We start from the raw sequence: 26,699 nt of genomic DNA on the forward strand, positions 1-26,699 counted from the left end.
TCAGCACAGAAGCCCAATGTCATTCTTAGTGCAGCCCTGGTTGCAGCACATGCCAGCTACCCCCGAGGAAAAGTTCCTCTTTCGCCTGTCGCGGAGTTGCCAATTGATGCTTGGGCTCCTGGCCTGCTCTCTGGCTCCCCCCACTCCTCCCAACACCAATGCATGATTCTGGAGCTCTTCACTGGGGTCGAGGTTGGCCACTGACCCACTATGGTCCCCCACTCTACCCAGGAGTGAGAGGAGGTCAGCCAGGGAGGTGGAGGATGAGGAGGAGAGCTGGAGAGGGTGGTCTACTACTGCGGCCTGGTCCAGACCATGAGGCCAGTTGAGTCTGCTGTCCTCGCCCTCTGTGACATCACTGTGGGAGCTGGCATGGAAGAGATCTGGAAGAGGTCAGAGCATCGGGAGGGACAGTCAGTAGCGGTGAGTACACCTTGCATTAACATTTGGTTGTCATCATCCGATCAAGATGAGCCGATAACTATCTGATCAAGTTTTGTTGCTTCTACACGTGGATTTAAAATGTCTCTTATCTGCCCGCTGCATATGCATTGTGACCAGATTCCCTGGTCCCTCCCTGTATGCAAATGAATCCAACCTGCCTTGGACCTTCCCTTATGACACAAGCTGTGTAAATCGACAGAAAAAAGCATACTTTTATACTCAATAGTTATACTCTCATCATTACGGCCTACTTTTGTTAACCAACAATTTAAGACTGGGCTTAATACTGTGCCGATAACCTCGTCAGCTCATACACTCATACACACTTTATTCCAAATTATTTGTAATTGTGGAAGTGGCCTCGCTCATGCTTACAGAGAGCTATGCGCCTTTACGAATCAGTTTGGACATCTTCTGCACTCTATTGCTAGCTATTTGTCTGGAAAATGCTAAAAGATTCACAGAATATAATAGAACAGAATTTAATCAAATCAAAAAAGATTTTGCATTAGCCTATACCAGACCTAAACAGTTATACCAAAGGAACAGAAATGTAACATGCTGGGAGAATGACCGTGTTTGGTTTCCTCCAACTCATTGATCAGTGATAATTCAGTAACGGAGTCTCTTTCACTCATCGAGGGTTGTTAGAGTGATATAGGCCTACTACAAATGTATTGAGGATGATGTGATGGACTATGTTGGAGTCGCAGCAGAAGAGCACAGTGCCTGACAAGTGTATGGCAAGGTACACTACATTACCAAAAGTAGTGTGGACTCCTGCTCGTCGAACATCTCATTCCAAAATCATGGGCATCAATATGGAGTTGGTCCCCCCCTTTGCTGCTATAACAGCCTCCACTCTTCTGGGAAGGCTTTCCACTAAATGCTGGAACATTGCTGCGGGGATTGCTTCCATTCAGCCACAATAGCATTAGTGAGGTCGGGCACTGATGTTGGTCGATTAGGCCTGGCTCGCAGTCGGTGTTCCAATTCATCCCAAAGGTGTTCGATGGGGTTGAGGTCAGGGCTCTGTGCAGGCCAGTCAAGTTCTTCCACACCGATCTCGACAAACCATTTCTGTATGGACTTCACTTTGTGCACGGGGGCATTGTCATGCTGAAACAGGAAAGGACCTTCCCCACACTGTTGCCACAAAGTTGGAAGCACAGAATCGTCTAGAATGTCATTGTATGCTGTAGCGTTAACATTTCCCTCCACTGGAACTAAGGGGCCTAGCCCGAACCATGAAAAACAGCCCCAGAACATTATTCCTCCTCCACCAAACTTTACTATTGGCACTATGCATTGGCAGGTAGTGTTCTCCTTGCATCCGCCAAACCCAGATTAGTCCATCGGACTGCCAGATGGTGAAGCATGATTCATCACTTCAGAGAAGCGTTTCCACTGCTCCAGAGTCCAATGGCGGCGAGCTTTACACCACTCCAGCTGACGCTTGGCATTGCGCATGGTGATCTTAGGCTTGTGTGCGGCTGCTCGGACATGGAAACCCATTTCATTAAGCTCCCGACAAACAGTTATTGTACTGACGTTGCTTCCAAAGGCAGTTTGGAAATTGGTAGTGAGTGTTGCAAATGAGGACAGAAGATTTTTATGCGCTTCAACACTGCGGTCCCGTTCTGTGAGCTTGTGTGGCCTACTACTTCGCGGCTGAGCCGTTGTTGCTCCCGAGTGGCGCAGCGGTCTAAGGCACTGCATCTCAGTGCTTGAGGCGTCACTACAGACCCCCTGGTTCGATTCCAGGCTGTATCACAACCGGCCGTGATTGGGAGTCCCATAGGGCGGCGCACAATTGGCCCAGCATCGTCCGGGTTTGGCCGGTGTAGGCCGTCATTGTAAATAAGAATTTGTTCTTAACTGACTTGCCTAGTTAAATAAAGGTTAAATAAATAAATAAATTAAATAGACGTTTCTACTTCACAATAACAGCACTTAGTTGACCGGGGCAGCTCTAGCAGCGCAGAAATGTGACGAACTGACTTGTTGAAAAGGTGGCATCCTATTACGGTGCCACGTTTAAAGTCACTGAGCTCTTCAGCCATTCTACTGCCAATGTTTGTCTATGGAGATTGCATGGGTGTGTGTTCGATTTTATACACCTGTCAGCAACGGGTGTGGCTGAAATAGCAGATAATTTGAAGGGGTGTCCACATACTTTTGTATATAGTGTATATTGTGTAGGCCTAATTTTCCACCTGTAGGCTACCTTTAGAGCCAGAGTGGATTTTTATAAAATGTCCATAGACAAGCCACTGTATTATATACTGAACAAAAATATAAACGCAACATGTAGTGTTGGTCCCATGTTTCATGAGCTGAAATAAAAGATCCCAAAAAATTTCCATACACACAAAAATATTATTTTCCCAAATTTGGTGCACAAATTTGTTTACATCCCTGTTAGTGAGCATTTCTCCTGTGCCAAGATAATCCATCCACCTGACAGGTGTGGCATATCAAGAAGCTGATTAAACAGCATGATCATTACACAGGTGCACCTTGTGCTGGGGACAATAAAAGGCCACTCTAAAATGTACAGTTGTGTCACACAACACAATGCCACAGATGTCTCAACTTTTGAGGGAGTGTGCAATTGGCATGCTGACTGCAGCAATGTCCACTAGAGCTGTTGCCAGAGAATGTAATGTTCATTTCTCTACCATAAACTGTCGTTTTAGAGAATTTGGCAGCACGTCCAACCGGCCTCACAACCACAGACCATGTGTAACCACGCCAGCCCAGGACCTCCACATCCGGCTTCTTTACCTGCAGGATCGTCTGAGACCAGCCACCCGGACAGCTGATGAAACTGAAGAGTATTTCTGTCTGTAATAAAGCCCTTTTGTGGGGGAAAAACTCATTCTGATTGGCTGGGCCTTGCACCATAGTGGGTGGGCTTATGTTCTCCCAGGCCCACCCATGGCTGCGCCCCTGCCCAGTCGTGAAATATATAGATTAGGGCCTAATTTTTTATTTCAATTGACTGATTTCCTTATATGAACTGTAACTCAGTAAAATCGTTATTTGTTGCATGTTGCGTTTATATTTAGGTAAATTTTGGTTCAGTATAATAGGCCTACCACTGTATTATTTTCATATCTGATAATAGCAACGTGAATTAGGGCTCTGTTCAATCTGTACGTTACAGATTCCGCTATAGCCTATATATGTAAAGGTAATTTCCGAATGAGCCGACATAAGTAGCGTCTACCGTGAACGCGGTCTCAGCTAAAGCGGGAAGATACCATTTCAATTTCAATCATGCTGCAAAGCTGATTTCCGAGATGCGGATTGAATAGAGCCCTTAGACTTTTCACATTACAAAAACGTGTATAAAGCGCTCAGCAATTCAATATCTCCATCCTCTACAGCACTGTCCAGAATGAACTGTGGGCGTTGGTGGGATCATGGGATGGTCACAAAACTGCGACCAGCTCCAAACAAAATGGGCATTGGGTTATCCCGTTCCCACTCCTGCTATTACAGTCCTTGACGTTTCTTTAAGATGTTTTCAAATATTTGATTTTGCGCTGGCATTGGACGTGTGAACCCTTTTTCTTTAATTCGGGACGATATCTTTATTTCTGTACGTGTTATCTAATTTCTATTGGACTATGGCATCCGATCACAGTGCCAGTAGGCACTTGCTTTCTAATGAAGACCATGATCTTAATTCTGGAGGAATTGTAGCGGTAGCCTATCGTTATCCATACTTACTACCTCGACTGGCCGGTGTGATTTATTTTATGATGGCGGGACCACGGTGAAGTTGGCAAAATGTATACACTATGCTTTTGTTGTCAGGATTTGTTTACACTTCAAGAATATCCTTACAAAATGCGTCTTGGCTATCTCCGGAGGTGGTCAGGGAGATCTAATCAAAATCAGTTCACAATGAGTATTTTTATTGTCTATAGGCCTACCTGTCGACAAATGTAGGCACAATCAGAATGTGGACAAGATCAGGACAACTGACGTATGTTAGAACCAGGTATAAACGGGGCTAGTGAGACACTCATTATTGAAAGAAAATATCTAAACTTTAATGCATAGACTAATATGAATACAGGTACACAAACTCTAAAAGTGAATACATAAAATGACAGTGAAAATCTCCCAAAATACAAAATGTTGGGTTCATCTTTTTTTAATTCAAAATTGTTCCACCGTGTCAAGACACCCTGACAATTAATTTGAGTGAATCACGCTCAGAAACCGTGCTGAGTACATTGCAGGTCCACCTTGCTATTCATTGAAAGAGCTCTGAACAACTTTTAGATAGGAAATTACTAAATAATGTTGGGTCGCTTAGGCTGATTGCGTTTCAATTATTACTTCTCAGTAATCAGTCCATCAGGGCACCATATTTTTTTGAGGAAAAAGCAGTCCGTGGTTCTGAAGTAGGCTACCACTATCAAGCTGCGACGTATCTACGTCGTTCTGTGACAGAATTGACCAAATGTACCAACATCTTGATTGAATAGATGCGCTTTTCTTTCGAAAACTAGACTGCAACTTTTGAATTTTAGACTATAACTTGTTTTATCTTTTAAAATTGAAAATAAGACGAGTACGCCTACCAAAAATTCAAAAACGATTTAATGCGGTGCCCAAGTCACATGAGATTTACACTATTAATAGGCTATAACAACGTCTTACTGCAGCTGCGGAAAAAAGTAAAAGTTTGACCAGTTCAACATCATCGACAAGTGTTTGCATTAAGACCCTTAATGATGTAGCTACTTACCCAAGTCTTCATCTAAGGACCGTTTCCAACGGGACCCGCCACACGTGAAGATAACGGCTCTTATAAACTCTCTTCCGCACAGTTTCATCCCATTGTCTCTCGATAGGCTTTGAGTGCTTGCACACATTAACAAAGTACCAACACACACAAGGATGACAAAAGAAAGCTTTAGTAGCATTTTCAGTTAAATAAGTAGAGCTGGTTTCCTTGTGAGAGAGATGAACTAAAGTCACCCTATAGTGTGTGGTCCTGGTGCAGGTGTGTTCTGAGCTTCTTGAATGCTATGCTGTTCTGTGAGTCCAAGTTCTCTTGTCAATGTAGACTTCAATAGGATATCATTAGGTGCCTCTCACTATCCCTTGATGCTTCTTGTGGTCTGTTTGCTACTGGTCCATCTTTTATAGTCACTAACCCTACACCATTACCATCCTGGGTGTGAGTCATATTACTCTACACTCCATCCACATCCGCCTGATGACAACCCCCAACAATTGCTCACATGCACACAGGCATGCAAGCATGGCCGCTGGAAGATGTTTAGTGGTGGGGGTGCTGACATTTTTTGGTGAGCTGCTGATGGCTATATTTTGGTCCTCTCATACATTAGTAGTAAAGCCCAGTGCACTACTTTGTTTTATTTTTTACAATTTGAAATTCTGATTTATCAGGGGATGCTGCAGCACGCTCAGCACCCCTACTTCTCTAGCTGGTGTGCTCTCTCTCTCACACACACACACACACAAAGAATGTGTAGGAAAGGATTCCAGACGCTTTAGATGCATAATAATGAATGACCTCAAATCTTTTTTTTCTTTGTTTTCAATGTATAAATTCTTTCATGTAGCAGAATTACAGTGAAATGTCACTGTTCAGGTTTGGTGTGTGGAAACAGCTCAGCGCTAAACACCCGAGACTGCTTCCAATCAAATCTTCATCTACAATAAACAATCTGTTTGTAAATGATGACCGGATAATAACTGACCCCAACATTGTGTGTGTCGAAATGGTACTGTGATAGCAGAAAATTAAGAATGTCTGTGGAAATTGGTTAATATGATTTTTTTCTATTCCAGAAAGTAAACTTTGTCATGAGAAATATCCACATGGTCCTGCGTACAGATAATCGTATTTTATTGAAGTTACGAATAGTATCACCAGCAGTCGACTTTTCTTTTACAATGGCAATTCATTTTTTTATACAACGTTTACAAACACTTTTGACATGCCTGAGTAGCGACTTCTTACCATTAATCTTAGGCATCTTGAACTGCAACTGGTGAGCAATTGAAGTCCATTTTAATGTGGCCACAAATTCTAAGGCTTAAATGGAACTAACCCATTTTCCATTAAATATATATCTGAACACCATTGGTGTGGATAATTCTAAAACAATGCAGATTCTGATCACAACAGTAATTCCTAGGTCAGCTCAATAAGTGTCCTATGTACATGGCTGGCTGTATAATTTCGCATTCATGTGCTATCGGAATTATCGGAAACTCTAAAATATCTAACTAGGGTTTAACGATGCTACACAAGTTTCTCACTTGTATTTACTACGTAGGACTGAGAACTACGGGAGTTTCTCAGTCCTGAGTTTCCAATAATTCCGATAGCATGTGAACACAGCTTAACTCTGTGGTGAAGACTTGATGAATGTTGATCTTGGGACGGAGGAGCATCACTCACTCACTTCCAGGGGTGTAGATCAGAAAGGTGTGACACTGGACAACACACCCACCATAGCAGTGTCAGTGTCATTTCTCAAAGAGGGAGCCGAGGGCGGTCTTGGCTCTTCTTGCCTTCTCAATGCTCTCGAAGTTGGGCACACCGTGTGGAAGGTCCAATCGGTCGTGTTCTGAGACCATGATGCTCTCCGCCTCCCCTGGGGACACAAACAGGCAGGAAGTGACATCAATCAAATAGCAAAGGAAACAAGCAAGCAAAGAAGAATTCTTTATTGTCCATTTTCTTTCAGATCACAGAAATTAGTGTATTGCTTTCAACTAAGATACTGATATTAAACTGTGGTGGTCTGCCGTGGGTATTGTTGAAATTACGTCTACCCTATACTGTAGTAACTGACTACAGCAAGAATATTGTTTACCCAGGTTTAATGTATCTTTCAATTTATCTGAGGGCGGAGATGCCTTGGACGGTTTCTGGTTGGCTGAAAGAAAATCTAACCAAGTCTTTTTGTGAAGTGGTGACGCTTTAAAAGCAGCCCATGTTCCCCTGAGAGGTAGCCAATTATTGGAGATTGGTCAGGGTATCTAAATGGCTTTCTCCATACCTAATGACCATGGAACCCAATAACCACTGTCACAAGGCACGATCTGTGATGTCACAGAATGTTTTAAGTTTGACAGAGAGAAGTCACACAAATCAAAGCAAGATCTGTCTTTTTCTTCTTGAGGTGGTTTTTGATACTGAAATTGGGTGATTGACAACCCTGTCTCGTTCTAATCTTGGTGAAATCACTAATAGATGTGATTGTGAGCTAAAATACCCTTTTTACATTACTGAGCCGAGCTGTACTGCATTGGCCTGGTTACGCATCCAGCATAGTTGCTGGAACCGTGGTGGAAAGGACAATGTGAAAATAAAATATCTGAGTTCTTAAAATATGTTTTGGGTCAGTTGTCTGTACACATGGTAAAGAGAGAAGTATTTACCCCTCATTCGGTAGATTAGCGTTCCATATGCCATGTCCATCTGATAGGCCAGGACGAAGCCGAGAGGCACGACAGGGGCAAAGAGAGCTGGCTTCTTCTTCTTAATGGCACTGCAAGAGTGGGAGTGAGTGGAACATTAGACAGAGTCACAGAGATCAACTATCACTTAAAGGTGAACTGCACCCGCTGGGCCTCGTTTTTTGGCTTGCTCCTCAAGTAATGCTGGCGGCCATAACAGAAGCCAAATGTGAGTTGGCTTGGGGGGTGTGGTTTGATGTGGGTGTTTCAGAACCTTGCCCACAGCCGTTTCCCCCCACTCAATCACAACAAATAAACCTCCTGCAGGATGAGTTCAATAACCACAGGCAGATGTATGGTGAGATGCCAGAGGAAGCTTTGAATAGGTCAATAGCCTGCAGAGTAATATGAGAATGTATGTAGATATTCTAAACTAAGTGTTTTGATAACTTTAAAATCTAACAGGTTCATGTAGAATAAACAACCATTTACATAGCATAACACTGCTTCTATGGTACTAATATAACAATGTGCACCTTTCACTTTTCATTGTCATTCCCAGCCGATACGGATACTGTGCCTATCGACATTTTGTCTGGTGGTAATGAGGCTACCTTGGCAAACAGAGTGATCATAGCTTCCTGTGTGGTGTCTCGTATACAACAGAAGTTCCCTGATCCTGCTGCAGAATACACAGGGATTCTCCCTCCCCATATTGACTGATACCATTCAATTCTATAATAAAAGAAGACAATACAAGTAAAAGCTGTGTGTAGTAAAATGTTTATGCCGTGTGCCAGGTCTCTCTCCATTCAGAGACGTCAGTATCAAGCCCGTCTGTCAGTCTGGACTTCATCACATCATCTCCATGTGCTGGCTCCATACATGTTTCTGTGAACAAACACACAGTCACTGTTCTATTACCAATGGCAGTTAGGGAGCGGTCGAAATTTACACAATTGGGTAAAAATTGGGTCATTTAATTTGTAATCGATTAAATGTCATATTGCTCAGTGTTTGAGAGATTTAGTTGCTTATTATATCTCTGTGTGCCCGATGCTGCCCCTCATCCCTGATTATCTGCTGTGCACGCAATATCAAGTGCGCCTAGTGTGATCTCAATCAAATGATCCATAGCGTATACTATAGGCAATAGGCCTTGGCTATACGAAGAGCATGCTCGGAGAAGCACATGGCAAGGTTACATTTCTAAGAAAATGTACTTCCTTTCCAAGTTTTGCGCTGCTGGGATGGTGTATATAAAACTAGGCTACACTGCATTACACACGGCAATGGATAGGCTATCCCAATCATAAGCCCTGGCCTGCCCTGCTCTTGCTGATGTAAACCATCTTGTGCTGCCTAAGCAATGGAGTGTCTGCAGGTTTTCGCTCCACTCTTGTACTTGATTGATGAATTAAGGTCACTAATTAGTAAGGAACTCCCCTCACCTGGTTGTCTAGGTCTTAATTAATTGGAAAAAACAAAAACCCGCAGACACACGGCCTTCCGTGGAATGAGTTTGACACCCCTGCACTACAGGCTGGAAGGAACGCTCAGCATTTCAACAACACATCAACAACAGCACTTCAACAACATGTCTATAAATTTCACATTTAGACTGTATAAAAATAAATTTTACAAAATTATTACTTAGAATGAAATAATAATGAAATGAAAAATGCCTTATTAGGCTATACAGTCATTTGAATTAACTTTTAGAAACACAAGTTTGGCCAGTCTTTGGTTTGAGGATCATGCGGTGAGCTTTGCATGCCTAGTTTGTCAATTTAGCCTAGCAGATGCGCTTATATTTCCATGCCCTAATCACAGTCAACACAATCTATTTTGTAACAACAATATCATAGAATAAAATAGATGAATTAGAAAAGGATAATTTCCCAAATTAAAAAAAAGTTACAAGCGCATATAGGCCTACCAGATTATATGTGGCTGCTATGTTAAAAAACAAAATGGGTTTTTCCCAAATTCATTGATAATCAGATACTTGTTGCGCTACATTTTGACAGTTGAGAGTCAACTTTAGCACTGTTCCAATCTTAAGACTCTCCTCTTTTTAAACAATTGCCTGTATAGAAATATCCGGTGCTGTAGCATGCGCTCATTCGTTGTCATGCTCTGTTGTGGTATTAAAATAAGATTCTGCTTGCTTCCAGTCACATAAAATTACATACAATTGAATGAAAAGCGTTGATAAAATTACATTTTTTCCTTGGACTGCAAATAAGAAGATAGATTAATGCAGTGCTTTTATTATAATGGAGGTCTTTTCACAACTACCCTTGTCCGCGGTGGTCTGCGAATCCGCAACCTTCTGGCTACTTTGCCATGTAATGCTTACAAAACTGCATACCTAAGGCTCTGATCCGTCTTAGGAGTGAGGGTAAACAGTAGGCATGTTCTCTGCTATCCACGTTATGTTTTATTATTATTTTGGGTATAGGGGAGGGTCACTTCTTTTCTTTCAAGCATTCAGGGACGGTCAGGTTAAAATATATTTTACTGAAGGGAGGGCCATCCATTTTCATTTCAGAGAGGTACGATTTTCTCCAGGTAACCCTCATTAGAAATAACATATAGTCCCTTAGAGATAGTATATGTTTGTGTGTCTGATTTCACCTATGTTGAAGTTTGAACAGGTCAGACTAAACCTACCAAAATATGTTCTCCCCATCGATGACAGTTGGTGAGCAGACAAGAGGTGAGGCTGGAGGTGAGGTCTTTGCCAGCACCCCATTGATCGGCATAGCAGCGTAGATCAGCACCTGGCCCCTTATCAAAGATACTGGTGGTCACACAAACACACAGAGCATTAATTACATTATCAATGGTGGTTATAATTAGCCTGGTGGAACCAACCTGATCTCTGTGTTCACCTTTCTATTTCATTTCAGATATCATATAAAATGTGAAGTGAAATAGAATGGTGAACACAGCAATCAGGCTGGTTGCACCAGACTAGGTTATGCCCTAGACATTATATGCATCTAAGAAGTAGAAAGCAACAAATAATGTTAGTTTACATAAATTGTTTCACAATTATGTTATCAAATGTATCAAAGTAATGAAGTTGGTTACCTTCTGTATTTGTACAAATGATGAGCCTGTGAAAGCTGTTGCCACTGACAGGTGAAAGTGGCTGGCTGGATAATTGCCAACATGTGGCTAACTGTTCCATTCCTAGGAATGCTCACAGCGAGGGCATGTCTGCATGATGCTGATGAGGGCCCCCTTGCTGGTCTTCCCTAACCTGCATGTTCAGCTGCAAACTGGAAATCTCTTGAGAAACTGCAGCAGGCAATCTTATGAGGTGGTGTTGACTGGGAGGGCCTGTGACAGGGTGATATAATAATAGACAGCCAAGTGGTACATTTGTTCTAAAGAAAGGACAAAGCTTTTTGCTAATGCATTTCACAACCAAAATGACTCTACTAGTTCTTCTATCTGTGTAGTGTGGTAATATTGATAATTTACACTACCAGTCAAAAGTTTGGACACACCTACTCATTTAAGGGATTTTCTGTATTTCTACATTGTAGAACAATAGTGAAGACATCAAAACTATGAAATAACACATATGGAATCATGTAGTAACCAAAAAAAGTGTGAAATGAATCAAAATATATTTGATATTCTTCAAATAGCCATCCTTTGCCTTGATGACAGCTTTGCACACTCTTGGCATTCTCTCAACCAGCTTCATGAGGTAGTCACCTGGAATGCATTTCAATTAACAGGTGTGCCTTCTTAAAAGTGAATGTGGAATTTATTTCCTTCTTAATGCGTATACAGAAGATACCCTATTTGGTAGAAGACCAAGTCCATATTATGGCAAGAACAGCTCAAATAAGCAAAGAGAAACGACAGTCCATCATTACTTTAAGACATGAAGGTCAGTCAATACAGAACATTTCAAGAACTTTGAAAGTGTCTTCAAATGCAGTCGCAAAAACCATCAAGCGCTTTGATGAAACTGGCTCTCATGAGGACGGCCACAGGAATGGAAGACCCAGAGTTACCTCTGCTGCAGAGGATAAGTTCATTAGAGTTACCAGCCTCAGAAATTTCAGCCCAAATAAATGCTTCAGAGTTCAAGTCACAGACACATCTCAACATCAACTGTTCAGAGTGGACTGTGTGAATCAAACCTTCATGGTCGAATTGCTGCAAAGAAACCACTACTTAAGGACACCAATAATAAGAAGAGACCTGCTTGGGCCAAGAAACACCAGCAATGGACATTAGACCGGTGGAAATGTGTCCTTTGGTCTGCAGTCCAAATTTGAGATTTTTGGTTCCAACCGCCGTGTCTTTGTGAGACGCGGTGTGGGTGAACGGATTATCTCCACATGTGTAGTTCTCACCGTAAAGTATGGAGGAGGAGGTGTTATGGTGTGGGGGTGCTTTGCTGGTGACACTGTCTGTGATTTATTTAGAATTCAAGGCACACTTAACCAGCATGGCTACCACAGCATTCTGCAGCAATACACCATCCCATCTGGTTTGGGCTTAGTGGGACTATCATTTGTTTTTCAACAGGACAATGACCCAACACACCTCCAGGCTGTGTAAGGCCTATTTAACCAAGAAGGAGAGTGATTGAGTGCTGCATCAGATGACCTGGCCACCATAATCCCCCGACCTCAACCCAATTGAGATGGTTTGGGATGAGTCGGACCACAGAGTGAAGGAAAAGCAGCCAACAAGTGCTCAGCATATGTGGAAACTCCTTCAAGACTGTTGGAAAATCATTCCAGGTGAAGCTGGTTGAGAGAATGCCAAGAGTGTGCAAAGCTGTCATCAAGGCAAAGGGTGGCTATTTGAAGAATCTCAAATATAAAATACATGATTCCATATGTGTTATTTCATAGTTTTGATGTCTTCACTATTATTCTACAATGTAGAAAATAGTAAAAAATTAAGAAAAACCATTGAATGAGTAGGTGTGTCCAAACTTTTGACTGGTACTGTATGTATAACATATCTACCTCACGTGCGCCCTGTGATAAGCAATTAGCCTATTAAAATATTTCTGACTCCATAAAGATAATTAAAGTATGCAAACAAGCATTAGGCAATGAGTTGACGATGACTAGCAAAAATTGGTCTGAGAGTGGAATAAAGGCAGATCTTTTTTTTTTTTTGATACACTGCCGATTTTGCAGGTTTTTCTACTTACAAAGCATGTAGAAGTCTGTTATTTTTATCATAGGTACACTTCAACTGTGAGAGACGGAATCTAAAACAAAAATCCAGAAAATCACATTGTATGATTTTTAAGTAATTAATTTGCATTTTATTGCATGACATAAGTATTTGATACATCAGAAAAGCAGAACTTAATATTTGGTACAGAAACCTTTGTTTGCAATTACAGAGATCATACGTTTCCTGTAGGTCTTGACCAGGTTTGCACACACTGCAGCAGGGATTTTGGCCCACTCCTCCATACAGACCTTCTCCAGATGCTTCAGGTTTCGGGGCTGTCGCTGGGCAATACGGACTTTCAGCTCCCTCCAAATATTTTCTATTGGGTTCAGGTCTGGAGACTGGCTAGGCCACTCCAGGACCTTGAGATGCTTCTTACGGAGCCACTCCTTAGTTGCCCTGGCTGTGTGTTTCGGGTCGATGTCATGCTGGAAGACCCAGCTACGACCCATCTTCAATGCTCTTACTGAGGGAAGGAGGTTGTTGGCCAAGATCTCGCGATACATGGCCCCATCCATCCTCCCCTCAATACGGTGCAGTCGTCCTGTTCCCTTTGCAGAAAAGCATCCCCAAAGAATGATGTTTCCACCTCCATGCTTCACGGTTGGGATGGTGTTCTTGGGGTTGTACTCATCCTTCTTCTTCCTCCAAACACGGCGAGTGGAGTTTAGACCAAAAAGCTCTATTTTTATCTCATCAGACCACATGACGTTCTCCCATTCCTCCTCTGGATCATCCAGATGGTCATTGGCAAACTTCAGACGGGCCTGGACATGCGCTGGCTTGAGCAGGGGGACCTTGCGTGCGCTGCAGGACTTTAATCCATGACGGCGTAGTGTGTTACTAATGGTTTTCTTTGAGACTGTGGTCCCAGCTCTCTTCAGGTCATTGACCAGGTCCTGCCGTGTAGTTCTGGGCTGACCCCTCACCTTCCTCATGATCATTGATGCCCCACGAGGTGAGATCTTGCATGGAGCCCCAGACCGAGGGTGATTGACCGTCATCTTGAACTTCTTCCATTTTCTAATAATTGCGCCAACAGTTGTTGCCTTCGCACCAAGCTGCTTGCCTATTGTCCTGTAGCCCATCCCAGCCTTGTGCAGATCTACAATTTTATCCCTGATGTCCTTACACAGCTCTCTGGTCTTGGCCATTGTGGAGAGGTTGGAGTCTGTTTGATTGAGTGTGTGGACAGGTGTTTTTTATACAGGTAACGAGTTCAAACAGGTGCAGTTAATACAGGTAATGTGTGGAGAACAGGAGGGCTTCTTAAAGAAAAACTAACAGGTCTGTGAGAGCCGGAATTCTTACTGGTTAGTAGGTGATCAAATACTTATGTCATGCAATAAAATGCAAATTAATTACTTAAAACTCATACAATGTGATTTACTGGATTTTTGTTTTAGATTCCGTCTCTCACAGTTGAAGTGTACATATGATAAAAATTACAGACCTCTACATGCTTTGTAAGTAGGAAAACCTGCAGTGTATCAAATACTTGTTCTCCCCACTGTACAAACATATACATACGAACAACAACTTACAGACGCACACAAACAATGACTACATCTCATCTGCACAGACCTGCATGCTCACACCCCCATCCCTAGTGCCTGCATTATTGTTTGCAACATGGACTTAAATTGTATCAGTTAGTTTTTCTCAGTCGCCCTTACTATTAAATAATCAATCATTCAATTTTCTATTGTGTTAATGATGGTGGATTGATTGATTTCCACGTTTTTAGTAGATTTAGATGAGAAGAGAATAATCTAGCCCATTGGGTATCTCACTACACACCCATATGCCATGTCTTGAAATATGCAGACAGACGGATTAAAAGTATGTTTACATTGTAATACTTCTGACAGCCAACTTTCTAGCTCCACCCACAACTTCCGGAATTATTAGTTATTAGTCATTATTAGTTTTACACTTAAGACATGACTCTGCCGTTGTGCTGTAGAATTTGTGAATTTTGTCTCTTGTATAATACATTAAATACATTAGTTTCTACTGGATTAAGCGTACATTTTCGTTAACTGTAATTTCGTTAGTTATGCTCCAACTTTCCCTCCATTTTGTGCCAACATCTGTTATTTTTAAGTCCTGGTTCCAATAGTTTATTTTTATTTTCCTAAGAGATTGTCAGTTGGATATGCTATCTGCAAGGTTTTGTATATCTTCCCTATCATATTGTAGGAATATTCAAAGATAAATACACAACACAGAGAACTAGAGAGCAATGGAACTAGTTGTTTTTCTGTAATGGGGAACTGAAGATTAATGGGTTAGGGACACGGGTTGTTTTTCAGTTCAAAACCTGTTTAGAATCTGTGTAGGGGTTCCAGTCCAGGACACATAGCTACATGTGGCAAGTTCTCATTGGTCCAAACTATCTATACATTGAAGCCTGAAACGGGATACTTTGTATTTGGCCATTGGCCCAGTTTTACTGCAATGAATTCTAATTGGTCAACCACAGGCCACAGGTATAAACTACATCCTGTCTCTTTGTTCAGCAGAGAAACAAGGAGAACAGGAAAGAACAAACATCCATATTCAAGCATAACAACTATGATTTGTTCTCTTTGAATTAATATATTTTTTCTCCCCCTGATTTGCTTTGGGGCCTGTGTTGTTGAAGAATAACATCAACTGCTAACAATATGAACATCCTTTTCTGACTCAAGTAAGATTCCCTCAAGGTTGCTCTGATGTCAAAAAGATTTCAAATCGAAATTTCGTGATATGTAACTGAACTTGCATGTATTTGAAACTATCTACATTGGTCAGTCCATAATACATTTTTTATTCTGTCATGGAAATAAATGTATTTCCTGAACCAAAGTCATTTACGGTTTCTATGCCTTTAGTTTTCCATGTGGACCAATTTATCTGTCAATTCTGAAAAGCTATCCAAGGTTGTGTTTTTAGGGAGTAATATTGGTTCTTGTAGAATACGTTTCATTTTCTTCCATATTGTTAGTGTTCTTAGCTATGAAGTTGTTAATGTTCTTAGCTTTATCTTTTGAAAATAGACACATAAAAATATTCTGTTGATGAGCATGCACATCATTGTTCCTCTTTAGTGCATTTAACTATATGTTGCAAGTAAAAGCCAGGTCTGAAAGGTTAAAACCACCCTCAGACTTAGGAATACTTTTTATTCAATGATTTTTATTTGCCCATATAAAGTCTGAACGAGTATACTTTTTAAAGAACGTCTTTGGTGGGGTAATTGGTATTTCCGAAAAAGATATACAAAAGCTTTGGCTGCCATGCCATTCTAAAGAGGTTTATTCTACCTGTAAGATTTATGGGAAGATTATTCCATAAAGGCAGATATTTAATTACATTGTAAAATGAATGAAATCACATACAAGTCATAAAGCTTAAGTTAACAAGCATTACAAGGCATTATTCTAGGCATGATCAGAGAGGGAGACAGAGAGAGAAGTCATAGCCTAAAAAGCCACGCCCCAAGAGTCCCTGGGATGGAGAGAGAATGAATATCCCCACAGCTGGTCAGGAACAAAAAGGAGAAAGAGACAATGCTAAGACCCTACCATAACCATTTGACCATGTCTAGAGTTGTTGACCAATAGCATTACTGTTGAGTTAATTTCCAATCAGATATCAGACCTACAGGATATAAAAACAGCAGAATGGAGGTTGGCAAGATCAACACAAGAGAATGCTGAATTCCTGAGAAAATAAACTTTTTGCATAGAGTGTTGATTAGGCCACTCTACATCTGCTTGGGGAATTAGCCTAGTAGTTTATCAAGTCGGGTATTTTTTAAATAAAACTTTTCACATAACACACATTACCTGTCGTTGTTGATGAAGCTGTCATCAGGGAAGTAACTCGGGTCACTATCAGAGGCCTATGATGGATTGTCCTTTTCATAGGAGGAGGTGTCACAAGGGTACTTGCATCGCATGACACACTTTTTTTCAGACATCTTGCCTGACAAACTGTGAAAATAGTGAACAGTGAATAAAATGATTTCTGGAGGTTTCTAAACCATTGCAATCACATTGCTGGACATGTTATGATACCCAACTTTGCACCTTCTGGTAGGTTCCCTCATCTGTTCATGACCAGGGGATCAGTCTGGCACCCAACTGGACTCTGTTTTTCTGTTAGACAAAGTGACAACAATTGCCATCATCCCTCAATTATAAACATAGCTCAAGAAATAAGGTAATCTCGTTTGGAAGCTAATTCTTTGCTTTACAGATGTAGACTGACTGGCTCCAGATTGGATTAGACATGTTTTGCTATGGCCCTGAGTTGGTTTGAGTTTATTGCTGCTTGTTAATACACTGTTGTAGTCAGACATTTATTTTTATTTTACCTTTATTTAACTAGGCAAATCAGTTAAGAACACATTCTTATTTACAATGACGGCCTACACCGGCCAAACCCGGACGACGCTGGGCCAATTGTGCGCCGCCCTATGGGACTCCCAATCACGTCCGGTTGTGATACAGCCTGGAATCGAACCAGGGGGTCTGTAGTGACGCCTCAAGCACTGAGATGCAGTGCTTTAGACCGCTGCGACACTCGGGAGCCCAGACATAATTAAGCTAGTACCACCATACCTGCATCCAATATTTATTTGCGCACTAGACGTGGGTTGCAACTTGGAGGCTAATGTGACTAACTTAGAGTGGCATTGAAATACGATGACATTGCTAAAGTAGGCAAATAACTAGTAGGAAACAACTTTGCCATATTATGATGTAGTCACATTTACTTTAGAGATGGCAATGTTGCCATTACTGTTGCTAGCAAAGTTCGTCAAAAATAGCTACCAATGCTGTTAGCTAGCTAAAATACTGTGGCCTTCTTTTGAAATGTTATTGCGTTTCCAAGCCAAATCCGAGTTGTATTGAGGTAGGCTAACATTATCCAGCTATCTAGCTAGGTTGGTAGCTATCTAGTTAGGGGAGATAGCTAACTCCAGCTATGCTAGCGATTACAGTGATAATGATCAAAATATACATAACCAGATACATAACCAGCAGTCTATGGTCTAGCTACTGGTATACTCACCACCACTGGGGACCAACGTAGAACTCCAACCACCTATTCCGGCATGATAGGGTCCTTCGGTAGGGCATGCAAACCAATTGGCTGTGCATCCTGCTGGAAGCATGCATTGCATGGTCAATCCGTATAGGGCTTTTCAGTCTAAAACGTCCATGATCCTTTGAACACGTTGGGGGCGATGAAACAATGGAGCCCCATTCAATGAATGGAAGCGAAGTGGGCACAGGGGCGATTTGCACGTGGAGCTTGGCAAAAAGGGGCATGATTTGTTGACATACTTGTAATCCAAACCCAACCTTCATTTACTTGTTGTGACGTACTGTGGGAAATTATTCTCTTATATTTTAGATGTGCTGTTAGCTTAATAAGAAAGCATTAATGATTAAACATAATAGGTTTGTGCTGTACTGATATAGACTGTTTAACATAACAAGCTGTGATTCATGTGAGGAGCTGTTAGGGAGTAGGGGGAGATAAGGCTTGTGTCTCACATACACAAACACTACCTCTTTGTTAGACCGCTCAAGGACATGTGTTCTGCTACAAAGATGTCTAAGAGTGCTGACTCTCTGGACAAGTTGCAAAACAACTAATGCATGGCAACAGTGAAGCGCCAAGGGGCTGGGACCAGCCTGTGCGCCAACGATAGGCTGAGTAAGTCTAAACCACGCTCAGTCTCTACTCTGATAGGCCAGCAGGGAGCAGGAACTATCTCTGTCAGAGTATTTAAAGAAGAACTTAGAACGATGGCTCAGTTCTCTGACTACCCTGCGTGGTATTTCAGTGGACCCGTATATTTAAAATACTAGTCTATTTTAGAAGACGTGTATTGACCTCTTTTGTTCCCAATACCAGATTTGAATTGACGCAAATTAACAGTACTGAGGTTCCAAACTCCGTTTTAGACGAGACTGACTTTATGACCAAAATGATCCTATTTACACTTCGTAGTCAAGTTTGACACTAGAATAAATGTTTCTGACTGATATTGATGCTGTTTTCAAAGGGATTAGTTGTTTTTAGGGGCAGTCGCTCTTTAAAACAATCAATTATATGGTTGAAACCATCTGATGTTAATTTTTGCAACGATGTGGCACACAGTTTAGCCTACATTATCAACACTGGCCAAGGCTTAAAGCCTGCATAAACACAAACACACTTCCTTGACAACAGCTCTGCTCTGCAAAGCGTAAGAAGTATGAACGCTCTGACTTCTGCAGAGGCCGCATCGCAGTAAATGCTGTACGGCCACTGCAGACGTCGGATTGACCATGCAAAGCCTTTTATGTTGATGATGGCCAAATACAGATTAACAAATACTTATAACAATCATTGATATGCTCGAAAATAATTGATATAATTTAATTTGTCAAAATCATACTTGCATTACGCAACATTATGGGCGGCATTGTATATATGACGTGTGTGATTTGACAAAGAACATATCGCCCCATCTACATCATAACCTGCATGTGAATAACAGATCATGAACTGCGTTCAACACAGCCTTCACACTGCTGTAAATAAAACAGTGATGTGGCTTTAAAAGCCACTGCACTTCACATCATCAGTTAACCTCTGAAGCTTTAGATCAGTGAGCCTCTCAAGCCTAACAGGTAGGAAATACAGTCACTCAGGTCTGCAAGCTGTGGCAGCAGTAGTGGTATGTTTCAGAGAATCAAACCATCTGTTAACACTTCATTTGAACTGTACGTCATAACAGCGTCATAATGACATAACAAAAGTCATAAGAAGTCAAGATATAATTTGTCATGTCATGTTTATGCCAATATTATGACACTGACTTCCAGTACAGTTAAAATAAAGTGTTACCCCATCTTTTTAGCTTTCATGTCAGCTTAATACAAATATTTATGAATTAAAATGGCATCATCCATGTCCTATTGAAAAACACAGACTTAATGTGAACATGTTGTAGGCCTACTGGCCTAGTTAACACTACGGAGAACCCACCCGATAGTGAGGCCTAGTGCAGCCAGGCTGAAGAAGGTGCCGTAGTATTTGAGGAACTCCCTGGACCAGGCTATCTGCATGGCCATCTGTCTCTCTCTCATCTGATTCTGCATCAGGATCTGTCTCTCCATCTGGGGTTGGGCAGGAAGGTCAGAAACACACCCTGTCAGAGCTAAGAGAACACATCTTAGCGGGCAAAACTGGTTGCAATGACGTCATTATGACGTTACACTCAGTAAAAATAAGTTTTGTTAAGCAGCAGAACTGAGCAGGCAAAACTGGCTGCAATGACGTCATTATGACGTAAAAGTACGTTTTACAGCAACAGAGAGCCAAATTACAACCAAAAAATGTGTGGTTGCTAAGAATACATATTTTTGGTTGTAATTTGTCTTTCTGCTGCTGCAAAACGTTGATCTCAAGGTACAGACCCTGTAAATGAATAGACTATTGCTAATGTATACATCTCTTCAACACAGATCTCAGAGTGATGTTCAAACTGTTGTATCAAGAGAGGAGAATGTGCATGAATGAAAGGAAGAAAGAAAGGTATGGAGAAACATTTATGCACACTGTGGCTCTACTGGTGTGACTTTACCTACGGGGCATTGTGCCTCCCTGACAATAGACGCAATAACAAGGGAATAGCTGGGAGTCAGAGAAGGGGAGGAGTCACTCACCACCAACAGTCACACTTTTGTAAGTAATTATCATCACCATCATAATTTTATTATGAGACGGGACACTACAGTGCATTCGGAAAGTATTCAGACCCCTTGACTTTTTCCACATTCTAAAATGGATAAAATTGTTTTTTTCCCTCATCAATCTACACACAATACCCTATAATGACAAAGCAAAAACAGGTTTTATTTTTTTTTGTGCACATTTATTAAAAACAAAAAACTGAAATATCACATTTACATAAGTATTCTGACCCTTTACTCAGTACTTTGTTGAAGCACCTTTGGCAGCGATTACAGCCTCGAGTCTTCTTGGGTATGACGCTACAAGATTGCCACACCTGTATTTGGGGAGTTTCTCCCATTCTTCTCTGCAGATCCTCTCAAGCTCCGTTAGGTTGGATGGGGAGTGTCGCTGCACAGCTATTTTCAGGTCTCTCCAGAGATGTTCGATCGGGTTCAAGTCCGGGCTCTGGCTGGGCCACTCAAGGACATTGCCCTGAAGCCACTCCTGCGTTGTCTTGGCTGTGTGCTTAGGGTCGTTGTCCTGTTGGAAGGTGAACCTTCGTTCTGGAGCAGGTTTTCATCAAGGATCTCTCTGTACTTTGCTCCGTTCATCTTTCCCTCAAATCCTGACTAGTCCCTGCCGCAGAAAAACATCCCCACAGCATGATGCTGCCACCACCATTATTAACCGTAGGGATGGTGCCAGGTTTCCTCCAGATGTGACGCTTAGCATTCAGGCCAAAGAGTTCAATCTTGGTTTCATCAGACCAGAGAATCTTGTTTCTCATGATCAGAGTCCTTTAGGTGCCTTTTGGCAAACTCCAAGCGGGCTGTCATGTGCCTTTTACTGAGGAGTGGCTTCCGTCTGGCCACTCTACCATAAAGACCTGATTGGTGGAGTGCTGCAGAGATGATTGTCCTTCTGGAAGGTTCTCCCATCTCCACAGAGGAACTCTGGAGCTCTGTTAGAATGACCATTGGGTTCTTGGTCACCTCCCTGACCAAGGCTATTCTCCCCGATTGCTCAGTTTGGCCGGGCGGCCAGCTCTAGGAAGAGTCTTGGTGGTTCCAAACTTCTACAATTTAAGAATGATGGAGGCCACTGTGTTCTTGGGGACCTTCAATGCTGCAGAAATGTATTGGTACCCTTCCCAGACCTGTGCCAAAATGTGGAAAAAGGGAAGGGGTTTGAATACTTTCCGAATGCACTGTAGGTGCATCCGTCATTCAGGATATGATAAAGGCTCTGAGACACATTCAGGGTGGATGAGAAAGCTTGCTATTTTGTCTAGTCACCTGTGTGAATATTAAAACAGACTTCTTAAAAAATGGCTATTAATATCACAGTCGGCCTTTAAACACATTTTCCTCACATCCTTTGAGGATAGTCAGACTCTGTTGATTCAGTTCTGAGACATACGCACTGATGACGGGATCACTCGACCCCTAGCTCCGTCACACTTTTATTCCAAGGTGAACTCTCTGGTGGGTCAATTAGGCTTTTTGTCTACGCTGTTTCCTGTTTTCTGCAAAGACAGTCACAATCCTCTATGCCGCCATTATCATTAGGAGAAGAGAATACAGAATTAATGGTGTTTTGTATGAAAGCTCTTTATTTCCTAAAGGTCATGTGTCAAAAGATTAAACTTGCTTTATGAAATATGTAGATACTGTAGATTGTGAGGCTGGTGGTTGATTAGGTTGGAAAATACAAAAAGATGCAAATGACATTCAACTATGCATACAGTGCCTTGAGAAAGTATTCATACCCCTTGACTTACTCCACATTTGGATTAAATGGATTAAATAAATATGTTTTTTCTCACCCATCTGCACACAATACCCCATAATAACAAAGTGAATACATCTTTTTAGAAATGTTAGCAAATGTATTGAAAATTCAATACAGAAATATCTTATTTACATAAGTTTTCACACCCCTGAGTCAATACATGTTAGAATAACCTTTGGCAGCAATTACAGCTGTGTGTCCTTCTGAGTAAGTCTCTAAGAGCTTTGCACATCTGCATTGTACAATATTTGCACATTATTATAAAAATTCTTCAAGCTTTGTCAAGTTGGTTGTTGATCATTGCTAGACAGCCATTTTCAAGCAGATTTAAGTCAACACTGTAACTAGGTCACTCAGGAACATTTGATGTTATCCTGGTAAGCAACTCCATTGTATATTTGGCCTTGTGTTTTAGGTTATTGTCCTGCTGAAAGGTGAAAGAACAGAGCATGAATACGAAGGATATCCAGTTCATCGTTAGTGACAGAAACAGACTCTAATGAGAGCATTCTCCCACACCGACAAAGCAGACTGAACCAGGTTTTACTCTAGGATTTTGCCTGTGCTTAGCTCTATTCCGTTTCTTTTATTATAAAAAACTCCCTAGTCCATGTCGATGACAAGCATACCCATAACATGATGCAGCCACCACCATGCTTGAAAATATGAAGAGTAGTACACAACGCTTTATATTCAGGACATAAAAATTAATTTCTTTGCCATATTTTTTGCAGTTTTACTTTAGTGTCTTATTGCAAACAGGATGCTTGCTTTGGAATATTTGTATTCTGTACAGGCTTCCTTCTTTTCACTCGGTCATTTAGGTTAGTATTGTGGAGTAACTACAATGTTGTTGATCCATCCTCAGTTTTCTCCTTTCACAGCCATTAAAGTCTATAACTGTTTTAAAATCACCATTGGCCTCATGGTGAAATCCCTGAGCGGTTTCCTTCCTCTCCGACAACTGAGTTAGGAAGGACGCATGTATCTTTGTAGTGACTGGGTGTATTGATACACCATCCAAAGTGTTATTAATAACTTCACCATGCTCAAAGGGATATTCAATGTCTGTTTTTTGTTTTTATCTGCCAATAGGTGCCCTTCTTTGCAAGGCATTGGAAAATCTCCCTGGTCTTTGTGGTTGAATCTGTGTTTGAAATTCACTGCTCGACTATAGATAATTGTATATGTGGGTTACAGAGATGATTCATAGTCATTCAAAAACCATGTTATACACTATTATTGCACACAGAGTGAGTCCATGCAACTTATGTGACTTGTGAAGTAAATGTTTACTCCTGAACTTATTTAGGCTTGCCATAATAAAGGGGTTGAATACAATACATTTCATCTTTTCATTTTCTATTAATTTGTAAAAATGTCTAAAAACATAATTCCACTTTGACATTATGGAGTATTGTGTGTAGACCAGCGACACAAAATCTCAATTTAATCAATTTTAAATTCAGGCTGTAACACAACAAAATGTGGAGAAAGTCAAGGGGTGTGGATACTTTCTTCAGGCACTGTATACAGGGGTTCGAAATTATTGACACCCTTGATAAAGATGAGCAAAAAAGACTGTATTAAATAAATAATTAAAATACTGAGCTTTATTGTATGCAAAAAAAAAATGGGGGGGGGGGGGGGGGGGTTTGGGGATTATATTATTTTATACTAATACATTTGCTCAGAGAAAGAGATTTTGTTTAACAAGTGATACTTTTTTTTCTCAAAAAGATAGGGGTCAAAATACTGAGTTGGAGATCACATTGGGAGGGATCTTAGACCATTCCTCCATACATAATCCTTCCAGATCCTTGATATCTTTCGTCTTCGCTTATGGACTGCCCTCTTCAATTTAAACCACAGGTTTTCAATTTGTTTCGGAGACAGACGGCCATTGCAAAAAAAGAATGTGTGGCCAATTAACCATTTTTTGGAGGATTTTGATGTGTGCTTGGGGTTATTGTCTTGCTGGAAGATCCACTTGCGGTCAAGTTTCAGCCTTCTGGAAGAGGCAACCAGGTTTTTGACAAAAATGTCTTGGTACTGGGTAAAGTTCAAGATGCCGTTGACCTAAACAAGGGCCCCAGGACCAGTGGAAGCAAAATAGCCCCATAACATCAAAGATCCACTACCATATTTTACAGTAGGTATGGTGTTACATTTCTGCTCATGCAATCTCACTTCGACGCCAAACCCATCTGACAAAGCACCGGTTCCAATTGAAGTGCCAATGCATCAAAACTCCACAAAGAAATGGTTAATTGGCCACAAAAATCAACATTTTGCCATGTCTCCGGACTTGAAATCCATTGAAAACCTGTAGTTTGAATTGAAGAGGGCAGTCAATAAGCGCAGACAAAGGATATCAAGGATCTGGAAGGATTATGTATGGAGGAATGATCTAAGATCCCTCCCAATGTGTTCTCCATGGGTCGTTCCATGTTGTTTCAGCAAGCCATGACACCAACCATCTCAGATAGTTCCTGTAGTTAGAAACAGATAAGATTAGCATTCCTGAAACATTATTTTGTTGAAATTGAATTTAATCTCTGATCAATTAAGCTAATTGATTGCACCGAAATTGGCCATTTTCATTAATAGGATTCATATGATCTTTAATAAATATAGTACCTAACATCTGATTTGGACCATAATTCTTCCTAACAATGAGTAAGACATGAGGAATCCAATAAAATGGTCAAAAGCCATCCACAGACCCCACGCCAATCTCAGTTCTCTATGTTTAGTAGTATAAAGATGCGGTTTTGAATATTGCTTCTTCATCCTTTGTAATGAATTCCCCCCCCCGTTTAGAGCAGTTAGCCATTGAAGTCCCTTGCATTATGTAACATAAATTAGGCATCTAGGTTTTACCCACTAGATGCCATTGTTCCTGGTACCGCCACCACACCATCTATTTTGCTGGTCTCTTGTGTTTATTAAATGGATGACATTTTCTTTGCAAGTTTGGGTATAGTAAAATAGCTTTTACACATAATGAAAATACATTGTGTGGTCAATTTTGTGGTCAAGCCAGTCCTCCATGAAAGCAATTCAGTTTGTCCTTCTCTTAGCAACCTAATGATTCCTTCAACCCAACTCTCCTTGAATAGTCCAACAAATGGTAGAGGGGGCTATCCGTATGTTGCAATTCTCATATGAAGACTTTTCCATAACGTTGATGGAAAAATGGGCTAGTGACTAAAAGGTTGTGACAACCCTAATAAAATAATTCAATTATAAACCATTGCATGGCAGTCATATTATGTTTTTCAATCAAATTATTTGAAAACATCTCTATATGTAGTGTGATTAGTGACATTTACCATTATACCCAACCCAATACCATAACATTTTGGGACTTTTACCATTAAAGAACATAACATTGAAACCATTAGAACTACTGTAGCCTAATGGTTTGCTTGTTCACCAGGAATGGTCTAACTAATCCATACCTATTATATTTTAGTAATTGCTACCTCCTTTTTCTCCCCAATTTCGTGATTACGATCTTGTCTCATCGCTGCAACTCCCCAACGGGCTCGGGAGAGGCGAAAGTCGAGTCATGCGTTCTCCGAAACATGACCCACCAAGCCACACTTCTTAACACCCGCTCGCTTAACCTGGAAGCCAGCCGCACCAATATGTCAGCGGAAACACTGTTCAACTGACAACCGAAGTCAGCCTGCAGACGCCCGGCCCGCCACAAGGAGTCGCTAGAGCACGATGAGCCAAGTAAAACTGTCAATCATTTGAAAATATTACTTGTTTAACAAAATCTCTTTCTCTGAGCAATTGTATTAGTATAAAATAATATAATTTTAAAAAATGTGAGCATACAACAGAGCTCAGTATTAGTATTGTATACAGTTTTGCTCATTTTTATCAAGGGTGTCAATAATTTCGGACCCCACTGTAAAAATGACATAAATTATAGTATGTCATGTGACGATGATTTTCATGACAATTATATTTTTGGGTCATTTGTGGCAACACATTGAATATTGAAGTCGTAAGTGGGCCTGAATTGACGGCGCACT

The 26,699-nt window shown here is 41.1% G+C and overlaps 2 protein-coding genes across 4 annotated transcripts in view; both read right to left on the reverse strand.

Annotated features, from left to right (window-relative positions):
- Nucleotides 1-5,390, reverse strand: LOC311127088 (relaxin-3-like; the record flags this gene model as incomplete). Its single annotated transcript, XM_084158854.1, has 2 exons — nucleotides 1-383; nucleotides 5,213-5,390. 2 exons carry the CDS (start codon nucleotides 5,388-5,390, stop codon nucleotides 1-3), a joined length of 561 nt encoding a protein of 186 aa, XP_084014980.1.
- Nucleotides 5,391-6,326: 936 nt separating this feature from the next.
- LOC311127353 (plasminogen receptor (KT)-like) overlaps nucleotides 6,327-26,699 on the reverse strand; it is a 32,260-nt gene continuing 11,887 nt past the window's right edge. For 2 of the 3 annotated variants that reach the window (XM_084159189.1, XM_084159190.1), the window contains exons 3-5: nucleotides 20,170-20,300; nucleotides 7,888-7,997; nucleotides 6,327-7,097 (exon numbers count right to left, since the gene is read on the reverse strand). In XM_084159189.1, coding sequence (XP_084015315.1) covers nucleotides 6,970-7,097; nucleotides 7,888-7,997; nucleotides 20,170-20,300 — 369 coding nt within the window. In that variant the 3' untranslated portion in view covers nucleotides 6,327-6,969. Of the gene's footprint in view, nucleotides 7,098-7,887; nucleotides 7,998-20,169; nucleotides 20,342-26,699 lie in introns of all 3 variants that reach the window. The other variant, XM_084159191.1, reaches the window with a different exon arrangement.

The sequence above is a fragment of the Coregonus lavaretus genome (assembly GCF_964263955.1).
Source record: "Coregonus lavaretus genome assembly, chromosome: 4".
NCBI classification, from domain to species: domain Eukaryota; kingdom Metazoa; phylum Chordata; class Actinopteri; order Salmoniformes; family Salmonidae; genus Coregonus; species Coregonus lavaretus.